Source organism: Glandiceps talaboti, chromosome 23 (genome assembly GCF_964340395.1).
Source record: "Glandiceps talaboti chromosome 23, keGlaTala1.1, whole genome shotgun sequence".
In the NCBI taxonomy this organism is placed as follows: domain Eukaryota; kingdom Metazoa; phylum Hemichordata; class Enteropneusta; family Spengelidae; genus Glandiceps; species Glandiceps talaboti.
The window spans coordinates 14,911,414-14,937,975 of NC_135571.1; the positions used below are offsets into that span (position 1 = coordinate 14,911,414).

Consider the following 26,562-nt stretch of genomic DNA (forward strand, 5'->3'; position numbering starts at 1 on the left):
TCTTCTCATTTTGGGTTGTCCTCAGATTAGGTTATGTTGGTGATTGTTTGGTCGGCTGGGCGATAGTTTGGATTATTTCCACTTGCCTGGTTATGGACTTTCTCTCATACCTAACATCCACAGACACAAATTTCGCAGTTTCACCACTGTCTCCAATATCACCGCGTCTCCGTTTGCATTCGTCACCTTCGCTGCATCTTCATCTGCATTCGCCATCCTTCCTGCGTCTCCACCTGCATTCGTCATCTTTGCCCTGTGTCATATTCAAGTTATTTTTACACCAACACAAACTATAAGTTTTCATGTTTAAGAGTTATAATGGCACCATACCCTTATAACTCCTCACTATCCGCAGTCAAAAAATAATAAATAAAAATAATAAATAAAAATAAAGGAAAAACTGTGTCCTCTTGTATATAAAAGGGCATGTATGGCAACTCAAAGAAAGCGACAAAGAATTGCTTGGCAGCGAATTGATACCCCTAGCATTGACTAGATAATATGGACGGTAGATTCAATATTTCATGCACCACATTTCAACAGAGCTCAGTGAAGTTCTACCAATTATGTACATCATATCATTGGGGATTTGGGTATCATAACGGTACTCAGTATATACCAGTTAATCTAGATGTATAACAAATGAAATAAAATATACCGTAAGTTCTATAAATAGTCTATACATATAATGACCAACTGAAAATACTATTGTCTGGCTTTTGTGGCTGTCATTCAAGGCAATGTCTATTACACTTACAAGATATCAAGTGTACATCACCTACATCTGACGGCTAAGAGTGTTAAGTGTCTTCTATAGGGTACTCCTGACTTTAATACTTTTTATTATTCCTCTACATGTGATCATGATGTGTGATGATGATGAACGTGTGTGGTCTGTACTACGCCATGATGGGGCGCCCTCACACATCAGCCAACCCCTCCCACGCAGGTGAGGGCGGAATGTTACGACATATCTTACAGTCTAAGGTATTAAGTGACACATATAAAATTAATTATGTATGTGTATAAGAGCAAATGCCTAGCATATGAACATAAATGACACACATAAGGCAAGTAACGCACGTGTGACCACAGGGGCGTGTAATATTTCATAGATTGTTGTTTTCCTGGTCTACAGACTAAATATAACAACCTTTTGACTATATATTCCTACCTTTAAGGAAAAAAAACCATTTCTGCTACTATAGAGATTGACAGTGTACATTTGTAGCAGCAGGATTCATACAATATTTTCCTAAGAAAACGACAATCCAGGGCGGCAATCTAAGCAATATGTGCCCCTGTGCGTGTGACTATAAATAACGCACACACAAGGTGAATGATGCACATGTGACAATAAATCTTAAGGTCAATGGTGCATCATATAAAAATAAATGAAGCACATAAGGCAAGTAATGCACTGGTGAAAATAAATAGATAGAAAGGTAAATGACATACATATGAAAATAAATGACTGGCATTAAAGTAAAGGGTCACACACTTCAGGCAAATGGTGCACTATGAACAAAGTGACGCACATATAGGGGTAAATGACACACACACACACACACACACACACACACACACACACACACATATATATATAATGGGCACAGATATAAAGGAAAATAACATGAAAGTAAAAGACATAAAAATGAAAAAGTACGTCACTTTATATACAATAAAGAGACACACTGACATTCAGTCAAGAACAGAATATTGTTCTTGTTCTTTCTGATTCTTCGGGTTGACTCTCAAACAGACAACGAAAAAATCAGTCCAAATTCTTTCTGTCTGCTTGATTATCCAAGTTACACAAAGAGAAAAATATTGGCCAATTTTCGTTCTGTCTGTCTGCTTGATTGGCATGGAAGACAGAAAGAAAGAAAAAAATCGGCCCATTTTGTACTCTCTAATTGGATTGGGGAGAGACAGCTAGTTGTCTTGTCTTTCTGTCAGCTTGTTTTGGATGATTGTCAATGAGACAGAACGAAAAATCGGTCCAAATTGTCTGCTTGATTGTAAAACAGACAAAACAAAATATCAGACCATTTTCGATCTGTCTGATTGGATTGGGAAAACATATCGGGGGTAGGTCTTTCTGAGAGACAAGACAGAACAGAACATCGGCTGTCCAAATTATTTATGTCTGCTTGATTTAACAAACAGAAAGTCCATTTTTGTATTCTTTACTTCATTGTCAGAGAGACAGAAAGAAAACTCGGCCTATTTTCATTCTGTCTGATTCTATTGGGAAGAGACAGTTGGTCTTCTTTCTGTCTACTTGTTCGGAATGACTATCAAACAGCTGCAGACAGAAGAAATAAGGAATCGGTCAGTTTCTTCGGCTGAGGGGGGGATTAGTAGAGGGTCACCCTGTTTTTGAAACTGGCAGTAGGGGGTAATCCTGTTTTGAAAAGGATGGGGGGTCATTGTGTTTTGAGTTTGATGGAAGAAAAATATCCACGAACATACTGTGGCATGACCTTGTCTGAACTGTGGAATTTTTTATTGTCCCCATTTTAAAAATATTACTTCACCTGGAATGACGCTCAAACATAACTTTTCTAACTTTACACATGCATATACAATGTATAACCTACCACACTAGTTACAGAACATATATGTCATGTAAATACTTGGGTATTTTACAATCAACGGCGAATAAGTTGAAAGTTCCGTAACGGTACGGATAGTATATATAACATTAATTTAAAGAAGTTAATCTAAATTGTTCTACTCTTCAGTATAAAGGGATTAATATGCATTGTATACTTTCTATTTCGGACACTACATGTTATCAACACTACAAATTACTACATCTCATCAGATTCCAGTTTGTATTATACATAATACATGTAGTAGGTATGACGATCTTCCATTCTCTAACATACCTGATGTGCGTTTACTATATCTGCAACAGTAATGCCACTATATACCAATGTTAGGGACACTATATGGCCCATTGTTATGTGTCATGCAAAACTCACTTGCAACGTACATTGACTTATCTTTTCGAAGCTGTGAAATATTATCTTACATGTAAAGGTTATGAATAACCTAAAATTGCCTTAATATAGCCAAAACATCTCTAGATCTGCTAGGGGAGACCTGCTATGACTACCATACCCAAAAGGTCACTTGTGCAGTCAACCAACAATCAGATGCACCAATTATTTACTGTCATAATAGTATTAAACTTTTCAAAAACATTAATTGCTAATTTTTTAAATACTGCCTTTCAGAGATGTGAAATTATTGCCAAGATAGTCTAAACCCTGCTGTGTAGTTGATAATTTAGTGTGATGCTATCTTATACCGTGTATAGTCTAGCAATTTATTAATCCACTCCGAGTCACGATCCAATACCTGTCATGTAAATATAATATATCGGGGAGGGGGGTCACTATGTTTTAGAATTATAAGTCCGGGGGTCAGCCTGTTTACAGGTTGACAGATGGGGGAGGGGGGTCACTGACTTTCAGTCGTTCCCGGTTGAAAAATTCAACTGACACCCCTCCCCACTCCCCAGGCTCCCTAATTTGTCCAAATTCTTTCTGTAGATTTGATTGTGAAACCGAGACTGCTTGTTCCGGTTGATTATCAAACAGGAAGAAAAATGTGGTCAAAATTCGAGGTTTTGTGTGGTCGATCATCAAATTATAGACAAAGAGTAAAAGGGATCCATATTCTTTCATTTTGTTCCAAATTGCAAACTGTAGCTGCTATTCTGAATACAATAAACTACAGGACATTTACATGCACTGCAGAATGACACAGACTGACTATAGCAATAAATGTATATGCACTGCAGAATGACACAGACTGACTATAGCAATAAGTGCACTGCAGAATGACACAGACTGACTATAGCAATAAGTGCACTGCAGAATGACACAGACTGACTATAGCAATAAATGTATATGCACTGCAGAATGACACAGACTGACAATTCTGTTGACAGTTTTGCAGCATACCTTACCAAGTTATATCAATTGTATCAATAGAATACCATGGCACACATCATTACTCAGTATGTAAACAAAATATTGGACAATAGTTTTCTTTTCATTTAACCTTCGGTATGCTTTGACAGAATATGTTCAGTAAATACATTCAGATTACAGCTTTGGTTATCTTGACATACATTTAAATAATGGCGGTGACAAATAGAAAACGTTACCAAACTGTATTGTAATTACAGACTCTAAGACATTAAGGTATTGACCAAGTCAAAGAGTCTTAGTATATAGCTAACATTTGACTTCACTCACATCAGTCCACAGACTGGCCATCCAATTATAACAATAATCTAAGAGCTAACAATTATTACTTGTGGCATGGACCTATAGCAGCACAACAGCTCTTCATATCTTCTCAACTCCACGGAGAACATGCAATTAATTACAGCCTCTGTAAGGATAGGATTTTTAGCTCTCATAGTCACAGTGCAACTTGTCTTACAAGTTCCCTAATATTATGTCTCGCTGACTGGGCGCAAAATGGTTATTCAGATCTAACCCCAGGACTTTAGCCATTCAGTCACAATTTATGGAAGTAGCAAAGCTTTACCTGCAACTTACATATCCCAAGCTACCCACTCTAACCAGCTATCATAACTCCACAACGTGCAATGTACAGATTACAAGCCAGCCACTCTAACCATTCAACCATCATAACTCCACAACCAGCAATGTATAGATTACAAGTCAGTCACTCTAACCATTCAACCATCATGACTACACAACCAGCAATGTACAGATTACAAGCCAGCCACTCAAACCATTCAACCACCATGACCCTACAACCAGCAATGTACAGATTACAAGCCAGCCACTCTAACCATTCAACCATCATGACTCCACAACCAGCAATGTACAGATTACAAGCCAGCCACTCAAACCATTCAACCATCATGACTCCACAACCAGCAATGTACAGATTACAAGCCAGCCACTCAAACCATTCAACCATCATGACTCCACAACCAGCAATGTACAGATTACAAGTCAGTCACTCTAACCATTCAACCATCATGACTACACAACCAGCAATGTATAGATTACAAGCCAACCATTCTAACCATTCAACCATCATGCGACTAGTGGGCACAATAGTTATTTGTTAAATGTTACCAGATTTACCTAGCCTGTATACTAGGTTCTAAAACCACTGACTGTCTTGTAATAATAACAAAAGCAAGCAGTCATGGTAGTGTGACTCAGCCCCTACAATGGATGTTTACAGAGAATTGCCACCAGCCATGGTAGTGTGATGCATTGCATTATAAGAAATATAGCACTAATGGCATTGTAGCCAAATTTGAATATTTGCATACATTTTTTGAATGTTTATTTATTTGTCTATTAATCCCTGTTGTTCTCTTTGCAATAGGTGTGATTATTTGGCAGTTGCTATGGGCATGGTCTTGTTGCTAGGTACATTTGCATACATTTTTTGTTCATGTTTGTTCACTTGTCTAAAAATCCTTGTTATCTTTGTGAAATACACCACCATATGGCTGTTGCTACGGGCAGGGTAATGGTTAGTAAGGATATTTGCATACATACATTTTTTGAATTTTATTCAATTGTCAATTAATACATATCGTTATCTTTACAATAGATCTGATCACATGGCTGTTGCTATGGGCATAGTCCTGTTGCTAGGTACATTTATATACATTACTTGAATGTTTATTCAATTGTCTATTAATCACTGTTGTTATCTTTGTAATATATGTGATCCGTGGGCATGGTCTTGTTGCTAGGAATATTTGCACACACCTTTTGAATGTTTGTTCACTTGTCTAAGAATCCTTGTTGTTATCTTTGTGAAATACACCACCATTTGCCTGTTGCTATGGACGTGGTCATGGTTGCTATGGATATTTGCATACATTTTTTGAATGCTTAGTCACTTGCCTACTAGATGATGTTATTTGACCGAAATATACTGCCATTTGTTGTTGCTAAGGGCATGGTCATGGTTGCTAGGTCCAATTGTGTGAAAATATTTAGAAAATCTGCAGAATAACACTTCCAGAAACATCTCACCAAGTTTCAGTTTCACTGACCAAGTACTTCTTGATATAAATTTTTGACCAAAATTCACGTTTTTTACACCTAATTTGCATATCACTTATGACATAATTATATGCATAATATTTCTTCATCTATACATCCCCCAGATGCATATCCATTAAATTTCAGCCCAATCTGCTCAGTAATTTTGGCATAAAAAAATTTTGAACAAAAAGACACATTTTTAGCCCTAATTTGCATATCACTGATTGAATCATCATGCAATGAAAAATTCTTAATCTAACACCCCTATGAATGTTCCCACCAAATTTCTGACCGATCTGTCCATTAGTTTTTGAGTTTTTTAAAACAAAAATCACATTTTTTGACACAAAAATGACTCTAAGTCGGCTAAAGTGCTTCATATCCCAAAACAAATTGACATGCATATGTAAGTCATAGTTCATTATCCATTTACTAAGTTTGACAGAAATCGGTCAATGAATGTCCAAGATATGGCACTGTCAATGAATGCTCGCCAAGCTTCTTAATGACAATTGGTGTCTTAGGATGTCGGGAGTCGGAAGAAGACCTAAGTTGTCTATGGGGAGCATAAACACCTCCAATGCATCATAACAAATAGAAGACACCTTGTATTGTATGTGAGAGGTGATCGGTAACCAATGCAAAGAGTGTAGAAGTGGTTCAACATGGTCAAACTTTGTGGCTTTGCACACAAGGCATGTGGCTGCATTCTGTACATGCTGTATCTTGTTAATAAGATTCTTAGGACAACCAGAAAGAAGACTATTACAGTAATCCAAGCGAGAAAGAACAAATGAACAGACAAGAATCTTGGTGGCCTGTTGTGTTAGAAAGTGACAGACTGAAGTGGCGAAGGTATATATACAGTGTATGACAGATTGCATACATTCTGAACATACTGTACATGAGTCAAGAGTGCAATAAGTGTACTAGTTTACTATGTTGAAATGAGGGTCAAGAGTGCAATAAGTGTACTAGTTTACTATGCTCAGCTGCTGGCAATGAAATATAATAACATAACCACTTAATAAGGTTACACAAAGTATCTATAGTCTTGACACTCTTTGTATCAATGTCAGGTGTAAATGTAATGTCACCACAGGACATTTCAAATAAACCTTTGTAGTCCCAAAATGGCCTAAAATACAAGTCAAGTGCCATAGCACTACTTACCAAGGTACTATTTATTACCTAAAATTGTATTTCAGTTGATAGCAGTAATCAATACAGGTGTACTAAAGACAGAAATAAGTCTGACTGGACTTTTCCTTTAAGTTAATAGCAATAATAAATACAAGTGCACTAAAGACAGAAATAAGTCTGACTGGACTTTTCCTTTAAGTTGATAGCAATAATAAATACAAGTGCACTAAAGACAGAAATAAGTCTGACTGGACTTTTCCTTTAAGTTAATAGCAATAATAAATACAAGTGTACTAAAGGCAGAAATAAGTCTGACTGGACTTTTCCTTTAAGTTGATAGCAGTAATCAATACAAGTGTACCGAAGGCAGAAATAAGTCTGACTGGACTTTTCCTTTAAGTTGATAGCAGTAATCAATACAAGTGTACTAAAGGCAGAAATAAGTCTGACTGGACTTTTCCTTTAAGTTGATAGCAATAATAAATACAAGTGCACTAAAGGCAGAAATAAGTCTGACTGGACTTTTCTTTTAATACTATATAGGGTGAGGTAAATACAACCAGAGATAAATAGAATTGGTATATTGGTTTTACAGAGATGCAACATTTTATCATTTAAACTTAAATTTTTTTCATAATGACTGGTCAGTTGGTGACTGTAGTGATGTCCAATGCGGTATTGTAGTACTGGAGTAAAGAAGTGCAGACAAAATGAACACAAACAAGATTGCAATATATATATCTAACATTACAATACTACAAAAACACAAACTGTACAGTGCAACCCAAAAAATAAAATGTATTTGTTTTCAACAATACCTGAACGGATGAATAGATGTACATGTTCTTGAGTGTCATAAATGTCAAGAACCAATGAGATGACACCTTACAAAAATTGAAATGTTACCAAGAATGCACCATGAGTACTACACTCAATGCACCAATCAAATCAAAGGATGCATATCTCATTCATGATCTCAGCAAATCAGAATTATGGTAAACTTCCTAATTTCAGACAAATTTACAAATATCGCTAATAAATGAAAATTGACAACTCATGTCTGTGTGTAAAGAAAACCCAAGTGTTTTTAGCTAATAACACAGAATAACAAGGAACAACTATCAACGTTTCCCTTTCATTTTATAAAAATTCTAAACAAGAGAAATAACATTGCCATGTTTCTGTGGTTAACCCAAACACAGTCTGATATGATTACATATTTGTATCAACTAGTTATCACCATTTCCTATCACGCTGTATTTGTATCAACTAGTTATCACCATTTCCTATCACGCTGTATTTGTATTAACTAGTTATCACCATTTCCTATCACGCTGTATTTGTATTAACTAGTTATCACCATTTCCTATCACGCTGTATTTGTATTAACTAGTTATCACCATTTCCTGTCACGCTGTATTTGTATCAACTAGTTAACACCATTTCCTATCACGCTGTATTTGTATTAACTAGTTATCACCATTTCCTATCACGCTGTATTTTCATTCTCCTTTTCTTCCTTGTCTTCTGAATTAGGTGCTGTGTCAAGTCCACTGTCTGATGATAAATTCAGATCATCAAAATTCTGGAATACAAAAAAAATGAAAGCATTTTTTCAAAAATTTCTCTCATTTCTAATTCTCATTACTACCTCACCTCTAACTCTCTCATTACTAACGCACCTCTAACTCTCATTACTACCTCACCTCTAACTCTCTCATTACTAACGCACCTCTAACTCTCTCATTACTAACGCACCTCTAACTCTCTCATTACTACCTCACCTCTAACTCTCTCATTACTAACGCATCTCTAACTCTCATTACTACCTCACCTCTAACTCTCTCATTACTAACGCACCTCTAACTCTCTCATTACTAACGCACCTCTAACTCTCATTACTACCTCACCTCTAACTCTCTCATTACTAACGCACCTCTAACTCTCATTACTACCTCACCTCTAACTCTCTCATTACTAACGCACCTCTAACTCTCTCATTACTACCTCACCTCTAACTCTCTCATTACTAACGCACCTCTAACTCTCATTACTACCTCACCTCTAACTCTCTCATTACTAACGCACCTCTAACTCTCATTACTACCTCACCACTAACTCTCTCATTACTAACGCACCTCTAACTCTCATTACTACCTCACCTCTAACTCTCTCATTACTAACGCACCTCTAACTCTCATTACTACCTCACCTCTAACTCTCTCATTACTAACGCACCTCTAACTCTCATTACTACCTCACCTCTAACTCTCTCATTACTAACGCACCTCTAACTCCCATTACTACCTCACCTCTAACTCTCTCATTACTAACGCACCTCTAACTCTCTCATTACTACCTCACCTCTAACTCTCTCATTACTAACGCACCTCTAACTCTCATTACTAACCCCACCTCTAACTCTCTCATTACTAACGCACCTCTAACTCTCTCATTACTAACTCACCTCTAACGCTCTAATTACTAACCCACCTCTAACTCATTACTAACTCACCTCTAACTTCCATTACTAACTCACGTCTAACCCAGTTATTACTAACCCACCCCTAACTCATTACTAACTCACCTCTAACTCAGTTATTACTAACTCACCTCTAACTCATTACTAACTCCCCTCTAACTCATTACTACCTCACCTCTCTCATTACTAATGCACCTCTAACTCTCATTACTAACTCACATCTAACTCTCTCATTACTAACTCACCTCTAACTCTCATTACTACCCCATCTCTAACTCAGTTATTAATAACTCACCTCTAACTTATAACTAACTCACCTCTAACTCATTACTAACTCACCTCTAACTCTCAGTACTAACTCACATCTAACTCTCATTACTAGCTCACCTCTAACTCTCATTACTAACTCACCTCTAACTCTCATTACTAACTCACCCCTAGCTCAGTTATTACTAACTCACCTCTAACTCATTACTAATTCACCTCTAACGCTTTCTGACATGCACATTCTATGAGTACTGAGTACATTCTATGATTACTGAGTACATTCAATGAGTACTGAGTACATTCTATGAGTACTGAGTACATTCTATGAGTACTGAGTACATTCTATGAGTACTGAGTACATTCTATGAGTACTGAGTACATTCTATGAGTACTGAGTACATTCTATGAGTACTGAGTACATTCTATGATTACTGAGTACATTCTATGAGTACTGAGTACATTCTATGAGTACTGAGTACATTCTATGATTACTGAGTACGTTCTATGATTACTGAGTATGTTATATGAGTACTGAGTACATTCTATGATTACTGAGTACATTCTATGAGTACTGAGTACATTCTATGATTACTGAGTACATTCTATGAGTACTGAGTACATTCTATGATTACTGAGTACATTCTATGAGTACTGAGTACATTCTATGAGTACTGACAATTGTTCACTATTATCATGGTTGTCATTATCTATGGTGGGTAAAATACACTTTTTTCAGCCAATAAGGTGTACCTGATGCCTAATGACAAAAATGTTTGTATATCAGCGCAAGCAAGCTTAGGGTAACATAATTTTTTGAAAATGTATTACCAGTCATTAGAGACATTATTTACTATTTTCACAGTAATTTATCAAATTCACAATATTTTACAACTGGATTTTTCTCAATTTCATATAAAAGGGCCAATTTTTACAATTTTCTTGCGTTACTTGTGGCCAAATTAAAAACATGCATGAGATATTTACATTTCCCCACACTAACATTAGTGCTGGCTAGGTATTTTCTCACTTATATATCTTGTCTGCTATACCTTACTTGATTTGCAGAACGATATCAAAACAGGTGTATGGTATATCTGGTCATAGGTAGAGACAGTAGAATATGGAATCTGCTGTGTTACTAAAATGGGGTCAATTATGATGTCACTTTTTACTGGGTCACTGTATTGCTGAAAAAAAAGTTGCTACAATGTTTCTGAATTAGGACTGGCATGAACAATTTGTAGCATGTGTTGCATGGGTACAGTGACTTTGTTACAGAATTTCACTGGAAAACAAATGGTAACTCCATAACACTGTGTCACCTCCTATGTATGTGGTATATTTCTGACATGCAAACACCTGCTCAGTCAGTTTGCTGTCAGCAGTCAGCTTGGATGTGGACCTTTCATAGTACAAACAAAAACAGCGAGTACCCTAAAAGATTTTTCCAAAAATTAAAGAAATGTCCTTTCCATAACGTCATGTCCTATGTAGCTGAAATGTCATGTCCTATGTATTTTAAATATCATGTTTGAACAGATCCAGGGAACTATGTGCAGTAGCCCTACAAGTTTGGCAATTGTGCGAAACTCAAAATATTACCCTTGCAGTAGAATACTTACCAGAAATAGACAATACATTAGCAGACCATCAGTCCACGATATTTACAGATCAACAAGACTTTCAACTCAAACCAGACCTTTTCAGACAGGTTTGCAGCAGGTTTCACCTACCAGAAATAGACTTATTCGCAAGTCGAAATACAGCTCAACTTCCCCTGTATGTGTCATGGAAGTTAGACCCCAAAGCTTTTGCAGTCGACGCATTCTCTCTCTCATGGGCAGAGAAAGAGTTGTACATGTTTCCACCACATCTACTAATACTGAAATGTCTAAGGAAAATACAACAGGACAGAGCAAGAACGCTGTTTGTAGCACCAGTATGGAAAACAAAACCGTGGTATCCAATGTTACTACAGTTAACCAGCAACTACCCAGTACTTCTGCCAGATTGCACAGACTTACTCAGGGAACCACACACAGGGAATCAACCCAAGTTCAGTTTGACCCCTCTAGCCGTTTGGCAACTCTCCGGTCACACTACAGAGGTCTTGGACTTTCACAGCAGGCTACAGAGATCCTCATCAAGGCAATCTGCATCAAGACTTCTAGACTCTACGACAGCAAGTGGAAGCGCTTCGCTAGCTGGTGTGTATAACAGAATACCAATTCCGTTTCATGTCCTGTCATTCAGGTAGTAGAATTCCTTACTGAGTTATTCAATAGACATAGGCTTGCATATAGTACCTTAAATGGATACAGATCTGCTATCTCTTCTGTACATTTGCACATTAATAATGAACCAGTTGGATCACATCCACTTATTACAAGATTATTTAAAGGTTTCTTTCGTGTTAGGCCACCTTTACCACGTTACCCAACAACCTGGAGTGTAGCGAAAGTTCTGCACTATTTAAAGTCACTGCATCCAGCAAGGAGTCTAAGCCTGAAGCAACTCACTCTTAAGACTGCAACTTTAATTGCACTAACCTCCTCAGATAGAGGACAGACTTTAAGTAATTTGGACTTAAGATACTGTAATATATCGGACAGAGAAATCAATGTACTTTTGTTATCCCAAGTTTAACCAAGACATCAACTGTTACCAGGCCTTCGCGGGTGGTGAAGTGTCCAAGTTTTGGTGACAAGGCATTGGATGTCAAATATTATGTTTCTACATATATATGGAGAACTACCAAGTTAAGAGATTATGTAGTAACAATGGGGAAAACCTGACCATCAAGATTATTTATTTCATTTGTTAAACCTTTTAATGAGGTTACTTCTCAGACTATTGCAAGATGGATAAAGACTACACTTGCTAGGGCAGGCATTGATACAAATAAGTTTAGAGCCCACAGCACTAGGGGAGCAGCAACGTCGGCAGCAATACGTCAGGGAGCAACCACTGCTCAGATTCTCCAACTTGGTGACTGGACTTCAGAATCTACATTCACACGGTTCTATCGCCGTCATACAGACAGCTCAGAGACTGGACGTTTGATACTTAGGGCTGTTCAGGAGACTGACAATTCAACCCACCAATAGGCATCCAGCTATGTAATCAGCTACTGTAGTTACTGAGCAGTAACTGATGAAGACTTGGAAAATTTGCCTACCTTAAGGACGTCAAATTAGAAGTCTTCGAGGGAACGTAGCAGTAACTACTACGTTCTTCCCTCCCACCCAGCCCGATGCCAATTTTCTGGTGAGTTGACTTTTCTACCCTATTTACTGTGTTAAACAGTTATAATCAGTATTCTTGTTCATTTTAGGTTCCACTGGTCCCCTGCCTTTGTGCTCTTGTTTATTGGTCTTAGTACCATTGTTTTGCACTATGTTGCATATAAATTACCGCTCGTAATTGAGCAAAATTCTAGCTTAATTGCTAAATTTGGTCAGCACAAGTTGCTTATGACCTAGGGTACCATACCAGCTATCATGATATGGAACCTCTACAAGGTGCTCAGAAAGGTAAATGACGTAAGGTAGCCTTTTCAGGCTTTTATAGTACTATGGAAGGACGACACCTAGCGATGAATTAGGGAAAGCTACTGTAGTTACTGCTACGTTCCCTCGAAGACTTCTAATTTGACATCCTTTAGGTAGGCAAATTTTCCAATTTTTTATGTTTAACATGAATTCAAACTTTTTTTGGATTATGACTTGTACAAGTACCCAATTCAGACCATTTTCAAAACCCGGTTTAATGTTTTCTGTTTTTCAATATATTTGCATGAAGGCTAATAGAAGAAACTTATTATATATTCAGCAGTTACTTAACAGTTTTGTAGAAGCCCTTTTCTGAGTGAAACTTTGTCACGTCCAATGTAGTAAAAATCCTGTCAAAATTAATACAGTTATTTAGCAAGCAGGGGGCATGCACATTTGTGATTTTCAGAAGACTTGTACACCAGAAACACTTATTTTCTCAACAATTACACAAAAAGATCCTACAAAATATGCAAAACTGAAAAAATACAACAAATAGTATACCACCCATTTATTTTAGATGGTTTTCAGATATTTCTTCCTTAGAAAGACTGGTAAAATTGTCTTAAAATCATTATGCTGTTGTGCTGTTTCAGATTGTGACCCCTGTTTTCTTGTACTTTTGAAGTTTTATTACATCATTAAAAAATTACTATCTGAATGCATTGAATACAGGGTCTCCAAGGTTAATATTCCTCATTGACAAGTAACTATTCTCAGAAATAATGCACATAATATTCACTTTTCCTTGAGTTTCTTAGTATTAAGCACATAGTTCTGGACTACTTTCTGTGCTAACATCTTCCAGGCAATTAAATTTCATCATGAGATGGAAAAATAAAACTTTGAAAGAAATTAAAGTTTTCTCCCTTTTAAGAGCTCTTCCATTTTGTCACATCCTATGTACATGTAGGTGTTGTGCCAAAGTTAACAGGATAATTCACTTGCAGAATCACTTTGCAGAAGCACAGTACTAAAAAGAGTGACAATGATTGCTGTTAAGAACTGAGAGAGTGGCAGAACAGGATATTAATCAAGAAACATCTATTGACAACTATTTAAAGTTATTGTACCATTCTTATTTAAGTAGAATACTTGATTAAAAACAAAAAAATACCGCCAATGGCGTTGTAGCACAACTGTACAGTTTTAAATGTTTATCCATATGCTAGTCCATGCTAACAATAGGTGTTCATTTGCTGAATAACTATCCAGTTGCCTATCCAACCATGTTGCTATCTTTATGATAAATGTTATCATTTGGCTGTTGCTATGGGCGTGGTCATGTTGTTAGATATATTTGCATACATTTATGTATGTTTTTGTTCACTTGTGTATGAATTCCTGATATTGTCTTTGCAATACACGTGATCATTTGGCTGTTGCTATGGGCATGGTCTTGTTGCTAGGCAAATTTAAATACATTTTTTGAATGTTTATTCAATTGTCTATTAAACCCCATTGTTATCTTTGTGAAATACACCACCGTTTGGCTGTTGCTATGGGCGTGGTCATGGTTACTAGGGTATTTGCATACATTTTTTGAATGTTTATTCATTTGTCTATTAAACCCCATTGTTATCTTTGTGAAATACACCACCGTTTGGCTGTTGCCATGGGCGTGGTCATGGTTACTAGGGTATTTGTACACATTTTTTGAATTTTTATTCATTTGTCTTTCTATTCCTGTTGTTATCTTTGCAAAATACGTGATTATTTGGCTGTTGCTATGGGTGTGGTCTTGTTGCTATGCAAATTTACATACATTTTTTGAATGTTTATTCAATTGTCTATTAAACCCTGTTGTTATCTTTGTGAAATACACCACTGTTTGGCTGTTGCTATGGGCGTGGTCATGGTTGCTAGGGTATTTGCACACATTTTTTGAATGTTTACTCACTTGCCTACCAGATGATGTTGTTATTTGACCAAAATATACTGCCATTTGGTTGTTGCTAAAGGGCGTGGTCATGGTCGCTAGGGCCAATTTGGTCAAAATATTTTGAAGAAAATCTGCAGAATAACAGTTTCAGAAACATCTCGCCAAGTTTCACGCTCATTGACCAAGTACTTTTTGAGATTAAGTTTTTGACCAAAAATGAACATTCTTACACCTAATTTGCATATCACTCATGGAATCATTGTATGCTTAATATATCTTCGTCCATACATCCCTAGATGCATCCCCATCAAATTTCAGCCCAATCTGCTCAGTAGTTTTGGAATTATAGATTTTTAACCAAAAAGACACATTTTTAGCCCTAATTTGCATATCACTGATGGAATCATCATGTCATGAACAAATCTTACTTTACACCCCCTAAAGAATCTTCCCACCAAATTTTGCACCAATCTGCCCAGTAGTTTCTGAGTTTAAGTTTTTTGACCAAAAATCACATTTTTTGACCCAAATCACACACCTGTGATGCGATCATTTTGATTTGAACAATTTCCCGACTAGACACCCAAGGTAATGGACCCACCAAATATCATGGCAATCGGTTCAGCAGTTTTTGACTTTAAGTTGTTTACACACACACACACACACACACACACACACACACACACAGACAGACGCCGGGCGATCCAATGATCACCCTCGTGCTGCAATCATTTTCATTTCAAACTTAGTAAAATTTCCACCAAGAAAGAAAGGGCATATTTACCAGTCTTATTTACATAACCTATTGTAATAACTGGATTTAGAATGTGCATATGAACTTTGCCCAGTGATTATATAACGTTACCTAACACATCCCCTCATGGTGTTCACTGAGAACAAAGAAGATTTTGAAGGAAAATCACATTTTTGGACCCAAATCCCACATCGCTGATGCAATCACTTTCATTTGAACAATTTCCCAACTAGACACCAAAAGTAATATGACCACCAAATATCAAAGAAATCGGTCCAGCAGTTTTTGACTTTAAGTTGTTTACACACATTCACACACACACACACACACACAGACAGACAGACAGACAGACACTTTGCCATGCCTATAGCACTACTGAACATTCAGTTCAGTGGTGCTAAAAAATTGAATTTGCTTCACAACAGTAAGTTTTTTATCCATTTCTGATTATGTCACATCCTATGTAGGCAATTTGCATAGGTTATTTTCTTTCTTTATTGTGAATAGGTCTGATTTGGATAAAGATACAATAAAGAATTATTATTATTATTATTATTACTATAACGTAGCATGGCCGAATCTCAAAAATTTTGCTAAAAGTTATCTTTTCACATAAACTGTAATAGACATTAGGTGTCCTACTTTCCTACTAGGGTGGAAAATAATACCAACTGAGAAATTTATTTTTTGGTAACTTTGTCCACCAAAATGGTACCTTAAGCTTGCCTGCACTGATATATGCCTACCCCTGTTGTTATCTTTACAATGATATACACCATCATTTGGTTATTGCCATGGGTGTGGTCTTGTTGCTAGGCAGACATGTATCCACTTTCTTGGATATATATATCCACTAGCCTAACTAATCTTGTTGTTTTATTTGCAATACACACCACCATTGGACTACTGCTATTGACATGACCATGCTGCTAGATACATTTGTATACATTTTTAAATGTTTACTCACTTGCCTACCCATCCCTGTATCTTTGCAATATACATCATCATTGGACTTTTGCTATACGCATGGTCTTATTGCTATGTAAATTTGCATAGTTTTGAATGTTTATTCATTTGCTTCCTTGTTCCTGTATTTATCTTTGCAATATACATCACCATTTGACTGTTGCTATGAATGAGGTCTAGTTGCTAGGCATTTTTGCACACATTTTTTGAATGTTTATTCACTAGTCCACCCAAAACTGCAATATGTACTTCTACTTTGCTGTTGCTATGTGCATGGATTTGCTTTGACCAAAAATACCCCCAAAATTGCTGATTTCTATCAAATTGACATGAACAAATCTGAATAAACAATTCAACCATCAGTTTTGGAGAAGTTGAAAATATCATTTTTGACCAAAAATACCATAAGAATTTGGGAAACATAGAAAATGACTGATAGTAGCTTGTCATGAACAAATCTGAATAGACTCACTCCACAGAACATGCATATCAAATATCAAAGCAATTCAACCACTGGTTTCAAAGAAGTTTAAAGTTATCAAAATTAGCTAAAAAAACTCTCTACAAATCAATTTGGAATTAACAAACCTGAAAAGGACATGCACACCGAATATCAAAGCATTCTCACTGTCCTTTACAGGGTAAGGGGGTGTGGTTATGTAATGCAATATAACCACTAGACCAAAGTTCAAGGGATGTTCCATTATCCTGTAGGGGTGTTTTCATGTTTGAATTGTGTTTCTCCCACTGCATGTGTATGTTGTCTACATTGCCAATTGGCAGTATTTTGACTAACTAACCTCTAATTCTCTCATTACTTCATCCATAAAGTCTGTGGAGTTCTCTTTGTATGCTACAGCTAGTTTAATGGCTTGTCTAAATAACTGAAAACAAATACACAAAATTCACAAGATTATTAGTACAGATGAAAAAAAATCTAGTATAATTGAAAAAAAATGCACAAAATTTGCAAAATTATTAGTAGAATAACTAAGACTAGAAGACACTCAGTTGAAGGGTTACTGCACAGTACATGTACAACTTACTATGTTATAAGCACAGTACATGTACAACTTACTATGTTATAAGCACAGTTCATGTACAACTTACTATGTTATAAGCACAGTACATGTACAACTTACTATGTTATAAGCACAGTACATGTACAACTTACTATGTTATAAGCACAGTACATGTACAACTTACTATGTTATAAGCACAGTACATGTACAATTTACTACGTTATAAGCACAGTACATGTACAACTTACTATGTTATAAGCACAGTACATGTACAACTTACTGTTATAAGCACAGTACATGTACAACTTACTATGTTATAAGCACAGTACATGTACAACTTACTATGTTATAAGCACAGTACATGTACAACTTACTATGTTATAAGCACAGTACATGTACAACTTACTATGTTATAAGCACAGTACATGTACATGTACAACTTACTATGTTATAAGCACAGTACATGTACAACTTACTATGTTATAAGCACTGTACAATTTACTACGTTATAAGCACAGTATAATTTACTATGTTATATAAGCACTGTACAACTTACTACGTTATAAGCACTGTACAACATACTACGTTATAAGCACTGTACAACTTACTACGTTATAATCACTGTACAACTTACTACGTTATAAGCACTGCACATGTACAACTTACTACGTTATAAGCACTGTACAACTTACTACGTTATAATCACTGTACAACTTACTACGTTATAATCACTGTACAACTTACTACGTTACAAGCACTGTACAACTTACTACGTTATAAGCACTGTACAACTTACTACGTTATAATCACTGTACAACTTACTATGTTATAATCACTGTACAACTATGTTATAATCACTGTACAACTTACTACGTTATAATCACTGTACAACTTACTACGTTATAAGCACAGTACAACTTACTACGTTATAAGCACAGTACAACTTACTACGTTATAATCACTGTACAACTTACTACGTTATAATCACTGTACAACTTACTACGTTATAATCACTGTACAACTTACTACGTTATAATCACTGTACAACTTACTATGTTATAAGCACTGTACAACTAACTACGTTATAAGCACAGTACATTTTGTACAACTTACCTTGACTACATTTGTACCATCTGATGCTGACACAAAATAAAAAGGCATATTATGTTTCTTGGCAAAGTTGAAAGCTTTCTTTGTTACATTATAGTCGACATCAATCTTATTGGCTGCACATATACATGGGATAGCTGATCTGTACTCTCTCAATTCTTTGTACCAATTTGGAAGATTTTTATACGTAATTTTTCTTGTAATGTCAAATACCTGTAATACATAACCATAATAAACTATAAGACATTGAAGAAAGTATAATATTCAAAATGTCATTTCTCTTTATCCATCTGTGCATTAGTGTGTGAAATTTCAAAATGATATGTCCATATTAGATGAAATTGAAATGATGATAAATATTTCATCTGTTTGTGAACTCTGCACCCATTGTAAACCTATTTTAAGGCCAATGAAAATAAAGAATTGTTTTCTGCCGAGTTTGCATCACTTAACTACCATGCCTCGATCTTCTTTTTTCTTGTGTTTGTCCAGCCAATGCAGACTGCAGATCCAAGGGAAAACACAAAATAACTCTCCCTACATTAATTGCTACTTCAGGGAAGACAACTACACAACTAATCATGAACGATTAACAAAGAAATTTGTGTCGTCACACCACTTCAGGGATGAACAAATCCACTGGTCCTGGGTTCAGGGACTAGCGATTTATTTGGGCTGACCACACAAATTTTACCTTGTCTGGTCCATTGGACCAGTACCTTACAGTTAATAACTATGTTAAAAAGTGGTCTGAATATACAGATTCATAGGTAGGTTTTAATATTTCACATTAGCGGGACCTGGGACCATGAATTCTTTCAGGAGGACCACTGGATTTTTAAGGCACTGGCCGAGGGACCACCATTTCATAAAATGATTTGTTCTCCCTGCACTTGAGGCAACATTTCCTGGCCAGAAACAACAACTTTCTTTCCGGGAAATTACTTGAGGCTACGTTTGGACAATTATTTTAGATGGTTGCTATGGCAGTGCCTACCAATATTTTAGATGGTTGCTATGGCACTGCCTACCAATATTTTAGATGGTTGCTATGGCACTGCCTAACATTATTTTAGATGGTTGCTATGGCACTGCCTACCAATATTTTAGATGGTTGTTATGGCACTGCCTAACATTATTTTAGATGGTTGCTATGGCACTGCCTACCAATATTTTAGATGGTTACTATGGCACTGCCTACCAATATTTTAGATGGTTACTATGGCACTGCCTACCAATATTTTAGATGGTTGCTATGGTACATCACGTGGTTGCTATGGTACATTACATGTGATCTCACAAAAACTCATGTGACAGAATATGACTTATTATACAACTGAAAGACAGAAAAGTAGCCAAGGACAGAAGAAAAAAGTCCACAAAAGTAATCATTCAATAGATCAATCAATCAATCAATCAATCAATCAATCAATTACAGGATCCTTGTCCCTTGTGCTATAGATAGACAAGTAGATGGCTAGATCTAACTTACCAGTATACAGCAATGTGCTATAGATAGACAAGTAGATGGATAGATCTAACTTACCAGTATACAGCAATGTGCTATAGATAGACAAGTAGATGGCTAGATCTAACTTACCAGTATACAGCAATGTGCTATAGATAGACAAGTAGATGGATACAATGTAGATCTAACTTACCAGTATACAGCAATGTGCTATAGATAGACAAGTAGATGGATAGATCTAACTTACCAGTATACAGCAATGTGCTATAGATAGACAAGTAGATGGCTAGATCTAACTTACCAGTATACAGCAATGTGCTATAGATAGACAAGTAGATGGATAGATCTAACTTACCAGTATACAGCAATGTGCTATAGATAGACAAGTAGATGGCTAGATCTAACTTACCAGTATACAGCAATGTGCTATAGATAGACAAGTAGATGGATAGATCTAACTTACCAGTATACAGCAATGTGCTTGATGATAATATGAAGGGTGCATACTACTAAATCTTTCCTGACCAGCCGTATCCCAGAAGTCTATCAACAAAAGGAAAAGATAGGTTGAAAGTCATAAATACCATTGGTCAAGATAATTCTAGTTTGTGTGAATATGTGTACTAAGTACAAGTCATAGACTGTAAGATATGTTGTGTTGTTCAGTCCTATCAGACTTCTAAACCACTGTAAGATATGTTGTGTTGTTCAGCCCTATCAGACTTCTAAACCACTGTAAGATACGTTGTGTTGTTCAGTCCTATCAGACTTCTAAACCACTGTAAGATATGTTGTGTTGTTCAGCCCATCAGACTTCTAAACCACTGTAAGATATGTTGTGTTGTTCAGCCTATCAGACTTCTAAACCACTGTAAGATATGTTGTGTTGTTCAGCCCATCAGACTTCTAAACCACTGTAAGATATGTTGTGTTGTTCAGCCCTATCAGACTTCTAAACCACTGTAAGATATGTTGTGTTGTTCAGTCCTATCAGACTTCTAAACCACTGTAAGATATGTTGTGTTGTTCAGCCTATCAGACTTCTAAACCACTGTAAGATATGTTGTGTTGTTCAGCCCTATCAGACTTCTAAACCACTGTAAGATATGTTGTGTTGTTCAGTCCTATAAGACTTCTAAACCACTGTAAGGTACGTTGTGTTGTTCAGTCCTATAAGACTTCTAAACCACTGTAAGGTACATGTACATGTATGTTGTGTTGTTCAGCCCTATCACTGTACATACTTACCTATAGAAGTTAGTATACAGACTTACCTACTACCACATCTTTGCCATCCACAGTTGTATTGTAACGAAATAAAGTTAATGCATATGTTGATAACTGTTGAGGTTGACTGTTAAAATGGTTGTCAAGGAAACAGAACACTAATCAATTGAAGACTGCTGTCATTATGAATTATAAAGCAAGGTCAAAGGTCAATTGCACAGACACTGCATATGTTTGGTAAATTATGATACTGAATATTAAGTCTAGGTAAAAGGTTATTGTAGGGTCTATGTATAACTGTATAATGGTAGTGATGATGAATAATTAAAACAAAGAGAAAGTCAAACGTCAATTTTACATAAGAAATTCTCACAATGAAAACTAGCAAGGGGATTTTAATGTTTATTAAAATGCCTACCCTGGTAACCCATCCCTTGTGTTATATTTCAATAAACCCTATTACATGTATTTGACTTTTGCTAAGAGCATGGTCATGGTTGCTAGGACTACCAACCCACAATTTGCTGACTAACACTTTTAGAATCATTACCAATTTTATCCCCTGTGGTTTGAGAAGTAAAGTCAATATCAAAATCGCTTGCATCATCTACAAGACAGACAGACAGACAGACAGACAGACAGACAGACAGACAGACAGACAGACTGACAGACTTTAACATGAACCATTGGTTCAATCTGTTTTGAAATCTTCCTAGCATTGGGCAAAATTAACAGGCATAGAACTAGTAGCAAGGTGCATCTGCATATTTTGAGTCCTGAACACAGGGGAAGACACTTGAATTGAATCTCTACATGAATCTCTTTGAGTTATGGAAGATTTTATGTTAATTTTAACCAAAATATAAATATATTGTTCATCCATACTGGTCAAGGTTGCACAATAAAGATGTATCCATATGCCCCTATAGCATATGATATGTGTGCCAAGTCTGGTTGATATTGAGTTGTGAGTGTCAGATATAACACTGTCCATGGATCAGCAGTGATCATTGGAAAAAAGTGAATAACTTGTGTGAAAAGTATGTTTTTTCTCTATTATACAAAAGAGAAAAATATCAATGTAATCTCTCTGGGTTTAACGCCAGTAAAACTAAGCCCAAACACTGCTATTGCTTAGCTACAGAAGAATTTAATTTAATAGAAGACTGGTTGTCATGGTAATCTCTATACAGTAACAAGTCTATATATACATTTTGTACAAATATTAACAAGTTGTCTACATGACGGTCTACAACATGTATTTATATATTCACACTTGCAAAACACAAAATATACATGAAATTATTGCACAGAATAAAAACCAATTCAAATACTTAGTATTAAGAACAATTTACACTACCTTTGTTTTGTCTTCAAAATAAAATGAGTTAAGTGTGATCCTTCTTGTAATTTTAAAACACACAAGAGAGATAGACATGAATAGACACACACACGACAGATAGACATGAATAGACACACACAAAAGAGATATACATGAATAGACACACACAAGACAGATAGACATGAATAGACACACACACAAGAGAGATAGACATGAATAGACACACACAAGACAGATAGACATGAATAGACACACACAAAAGAGATATACATGAATAGACACACACAAGACAGATAGACATGAATAGACACACACACAAGACAGATAGACATGAATAGACACACACACAAGACAGATAGACATGAATAGACACACACACAAGACAGATAGACATGAATAGACACACACACAAGACAGATAGACATGAATAGACACACACACAAGAGAGATAGACATGAATAGACACACACACAAGACAGATAGACATGAATAGACACACACACAAGAGAGATAGACATGAATAGACACACACACAAGAGAGATAGACATGAATAGACACACACACACGAGAGATAGACATGAATAGACACACACAAGACAGAGACATGAATAGACACACACACAAGACAGATAGACATGAATAGACACACACACAAGACAGATATACATGAATAGACACACACAAGAGAGATAGACATGAATAGACACACACACAAGAGAGATAGACATGAATAGACACACACACGACAGATAGACATGAATAGACACACACACAAGACAGATATACATGAATAGACACACACACAAGACAGATAGACATGAATAGACACACACACAAGACAGATAGACATGAATAGACACACACACAAGAGAGATAGACATGAATAGACACACACAAGAGAGATAGACATGAATAGACACACACACAAGATAGACATGAATAGACACACACAAGAGAGATAGACATGAATAGACACACACACAAGACAGATACACATAAATAGACACACACACAAGACAGATAGACATGATGAACAACATGCAGCCTTGGGGAGGTTTACCAACACAAGTAAAGATAGAAAGTCAATGCTGATGAAGTTGGCAAGCTGAGCCAGACATAAATACTGAAGAACAAAGACAAATAAATGACAGGAGCTGAGGTACATGTAGAAAACAAACGTATATTTTGTATACAATATATATAAAGGATACTATCCATCCATTAGAAACCTTTCCACCAACCTGTAATCAATAATACATACACAAATATTTTAGAACTAACGTTTATAATCTCTTCAAAGTTATTAAATGTAGAAAGTTAATGTAACTTACAAGGTGAACAATTTGTTTACAGATGGTAACTACATTGTATTCCACTTATATCAATATAGTATATCTGTAACTAGTAACTGGGTAGGACTTGTACACCTACATGTATAATCACATTTATCTCAAAGAATAACACAAAAAGGAACAAAATCACAAAATTGATGTGTCACTGTGTGGTTGGGAAGGAAAGGTGAGTATTGACTTGACACAATTGTGAAAAAGAGATTGTGATGGTCTGTGCTTATTTATGTGTCTCCATGTTCCATCAAAGATTTTTTTTGAAACTACATGTACAAATGTAAGTTGTATTTCCACTACACTACACTACACTACACTACACTACACTACACTACACTACACTACACATTCACTATCGAACTAATTCAAAAAAAATGTTGTCATTCTTTAAATCTATTTACAATTTACTCTATCTCTGTTTTCTTATATCATGCTGCAGTCTAAATTTTATTTGTTCATTTTTTTTTTTTTGGGGGGGGGGGGCAGCATCCATAAATATATAAATATAATATTATATATAAATAAATAAATAGAGTTGTAATATAATGCCATCCCTGTAAGTCTGAAGAAATTTAATCATTTCCTGTGAGAAAAGAGATAAAGTTATTCAAATTTCTGGAGTCCGTGTAGTTCAATAAATGTATGAATGAGTGGGGTGGCCTTAACAACATTACTTAACCGTTAACGGGTAAATTTCGTACCGTGTTCTTATGCCATGACCTGAAACTGCATTTGACGTTTGGAAAGAACACTATATTATAGCTTTTCGACTATCGAGTCAAATAACGCCATTTGACCACAATTTGGCAAAACTGTTGTTGTGAAGGAATGAAGTACACATAGTGACACAGCGTTAGTCCGTTACGAAGGAAACGCTGTGGATCTTACGTTTGTGTGAACGTCACTCGCTTTAATTTAATTTATTGTTCTTGTCAATAAATTATCACAACATGGTTACTTACTTCGATTTTCCTACAGCTGAATCACCTAGGCATATTACTTTTACTGATTTCTCCCTGTCGATTGTGGCGTTTTCCGGGTCTGTACCTGAGATCTCCGCCATCTTTACCAAATATGTGCGCTATGTATGCTGGGAAATGATCAAGACCATAATATAATTTGACGACAGAGGGCGGTATACAGAAAGAAAGCGTTTGTATTGAGTTACAAACACAGACTTGACATATCTTGATTGTTTCACATTGATTTTTGAAGGAGAAACTGTGATAACTTTGTCTTATAAATTAAATATCCAGATAAATTCCAAAGCCTCATCCATGAAGAATACACACTTAAAATTCCGCAACATTTGTACATTCATCAACCTTCATATAAATAGTCTATCTGCTAGACCTCGGATGGTCTTCCGATACAATACGACACACGACCGGTTCGGGCGAGCCCTCACTACGAACTTCGTTCGCTTATAGTATCGAAAGAAAGCCCGAACGTCTAGCAGCAAGACTACCTTTATAAGCACACGTCCGATGAAGCCTGTTGGCCCACTTGTTTAGTTTTAAAGAGGCACTTTGAATAATTAATAACATTTGGTAGTTAGACTTTAATATCTTTAGAATAAAAGCTTCCAATTCCATATATTGTTCATATATATAGTTCATATACATATTTCATTTTCAGACGACGACGACCACGACGACGACCACGACCACGACGTCGACGACGACGACGACGACGACGACGACGATGACGACGACGACGAATACGGCGATGATGACGATGAAAAGTTTTTTCCGATACTACATGTACCGTTTTCACCTTTGTATTTGTAATTATAGAATCTTTCGCGACATTATAATCGCACCATATACTCTACTAGAGTACGTTCACCCTGCTACCCTTGTATGTATTTTTAGCCTTTTTAATTGTAACAGGGTTTAAACAGGAATAATTAAATGTTTCTTTATAAAAGATG

General features: G+C 36.1%; 1 protein-coding gene across 1 annotated transcript; it reads right to left on the minus strand.

Annotated features, from left to right (window-relative positions):
• Positions 1-5,541: 5,541 nt before the first annotated feature.
• Positions 5,542-25,707, minus strand: LOC144452594 (rab-like protein 2A). Its single transcript, XM_078143716.1, has 7 exons — positions 25,592-25,707; positions 24,495-24,524; positions 21,988-22,067; positions 21,177-21,256; positions 19,249-19,458; positions 17,914-17,997; positions 5,542-8,796 (listed from the first exon to the last, which is right to left on the minus strand). The coding sequence occupies exons 1-7, from the start codon at positions 25,690-25,692 to the stop codon at positions 8,701-8,703; spliced, it is 681 nt and encodes a 226-aa protein (XP_077999842.1). The 5' UTR covers positions 25,693-25,707; the 3' UTR covers positions 5,542-8,700.
• Between the last annotated feature and the right edge of the window lie 855 nt (positions 25,708-26,562).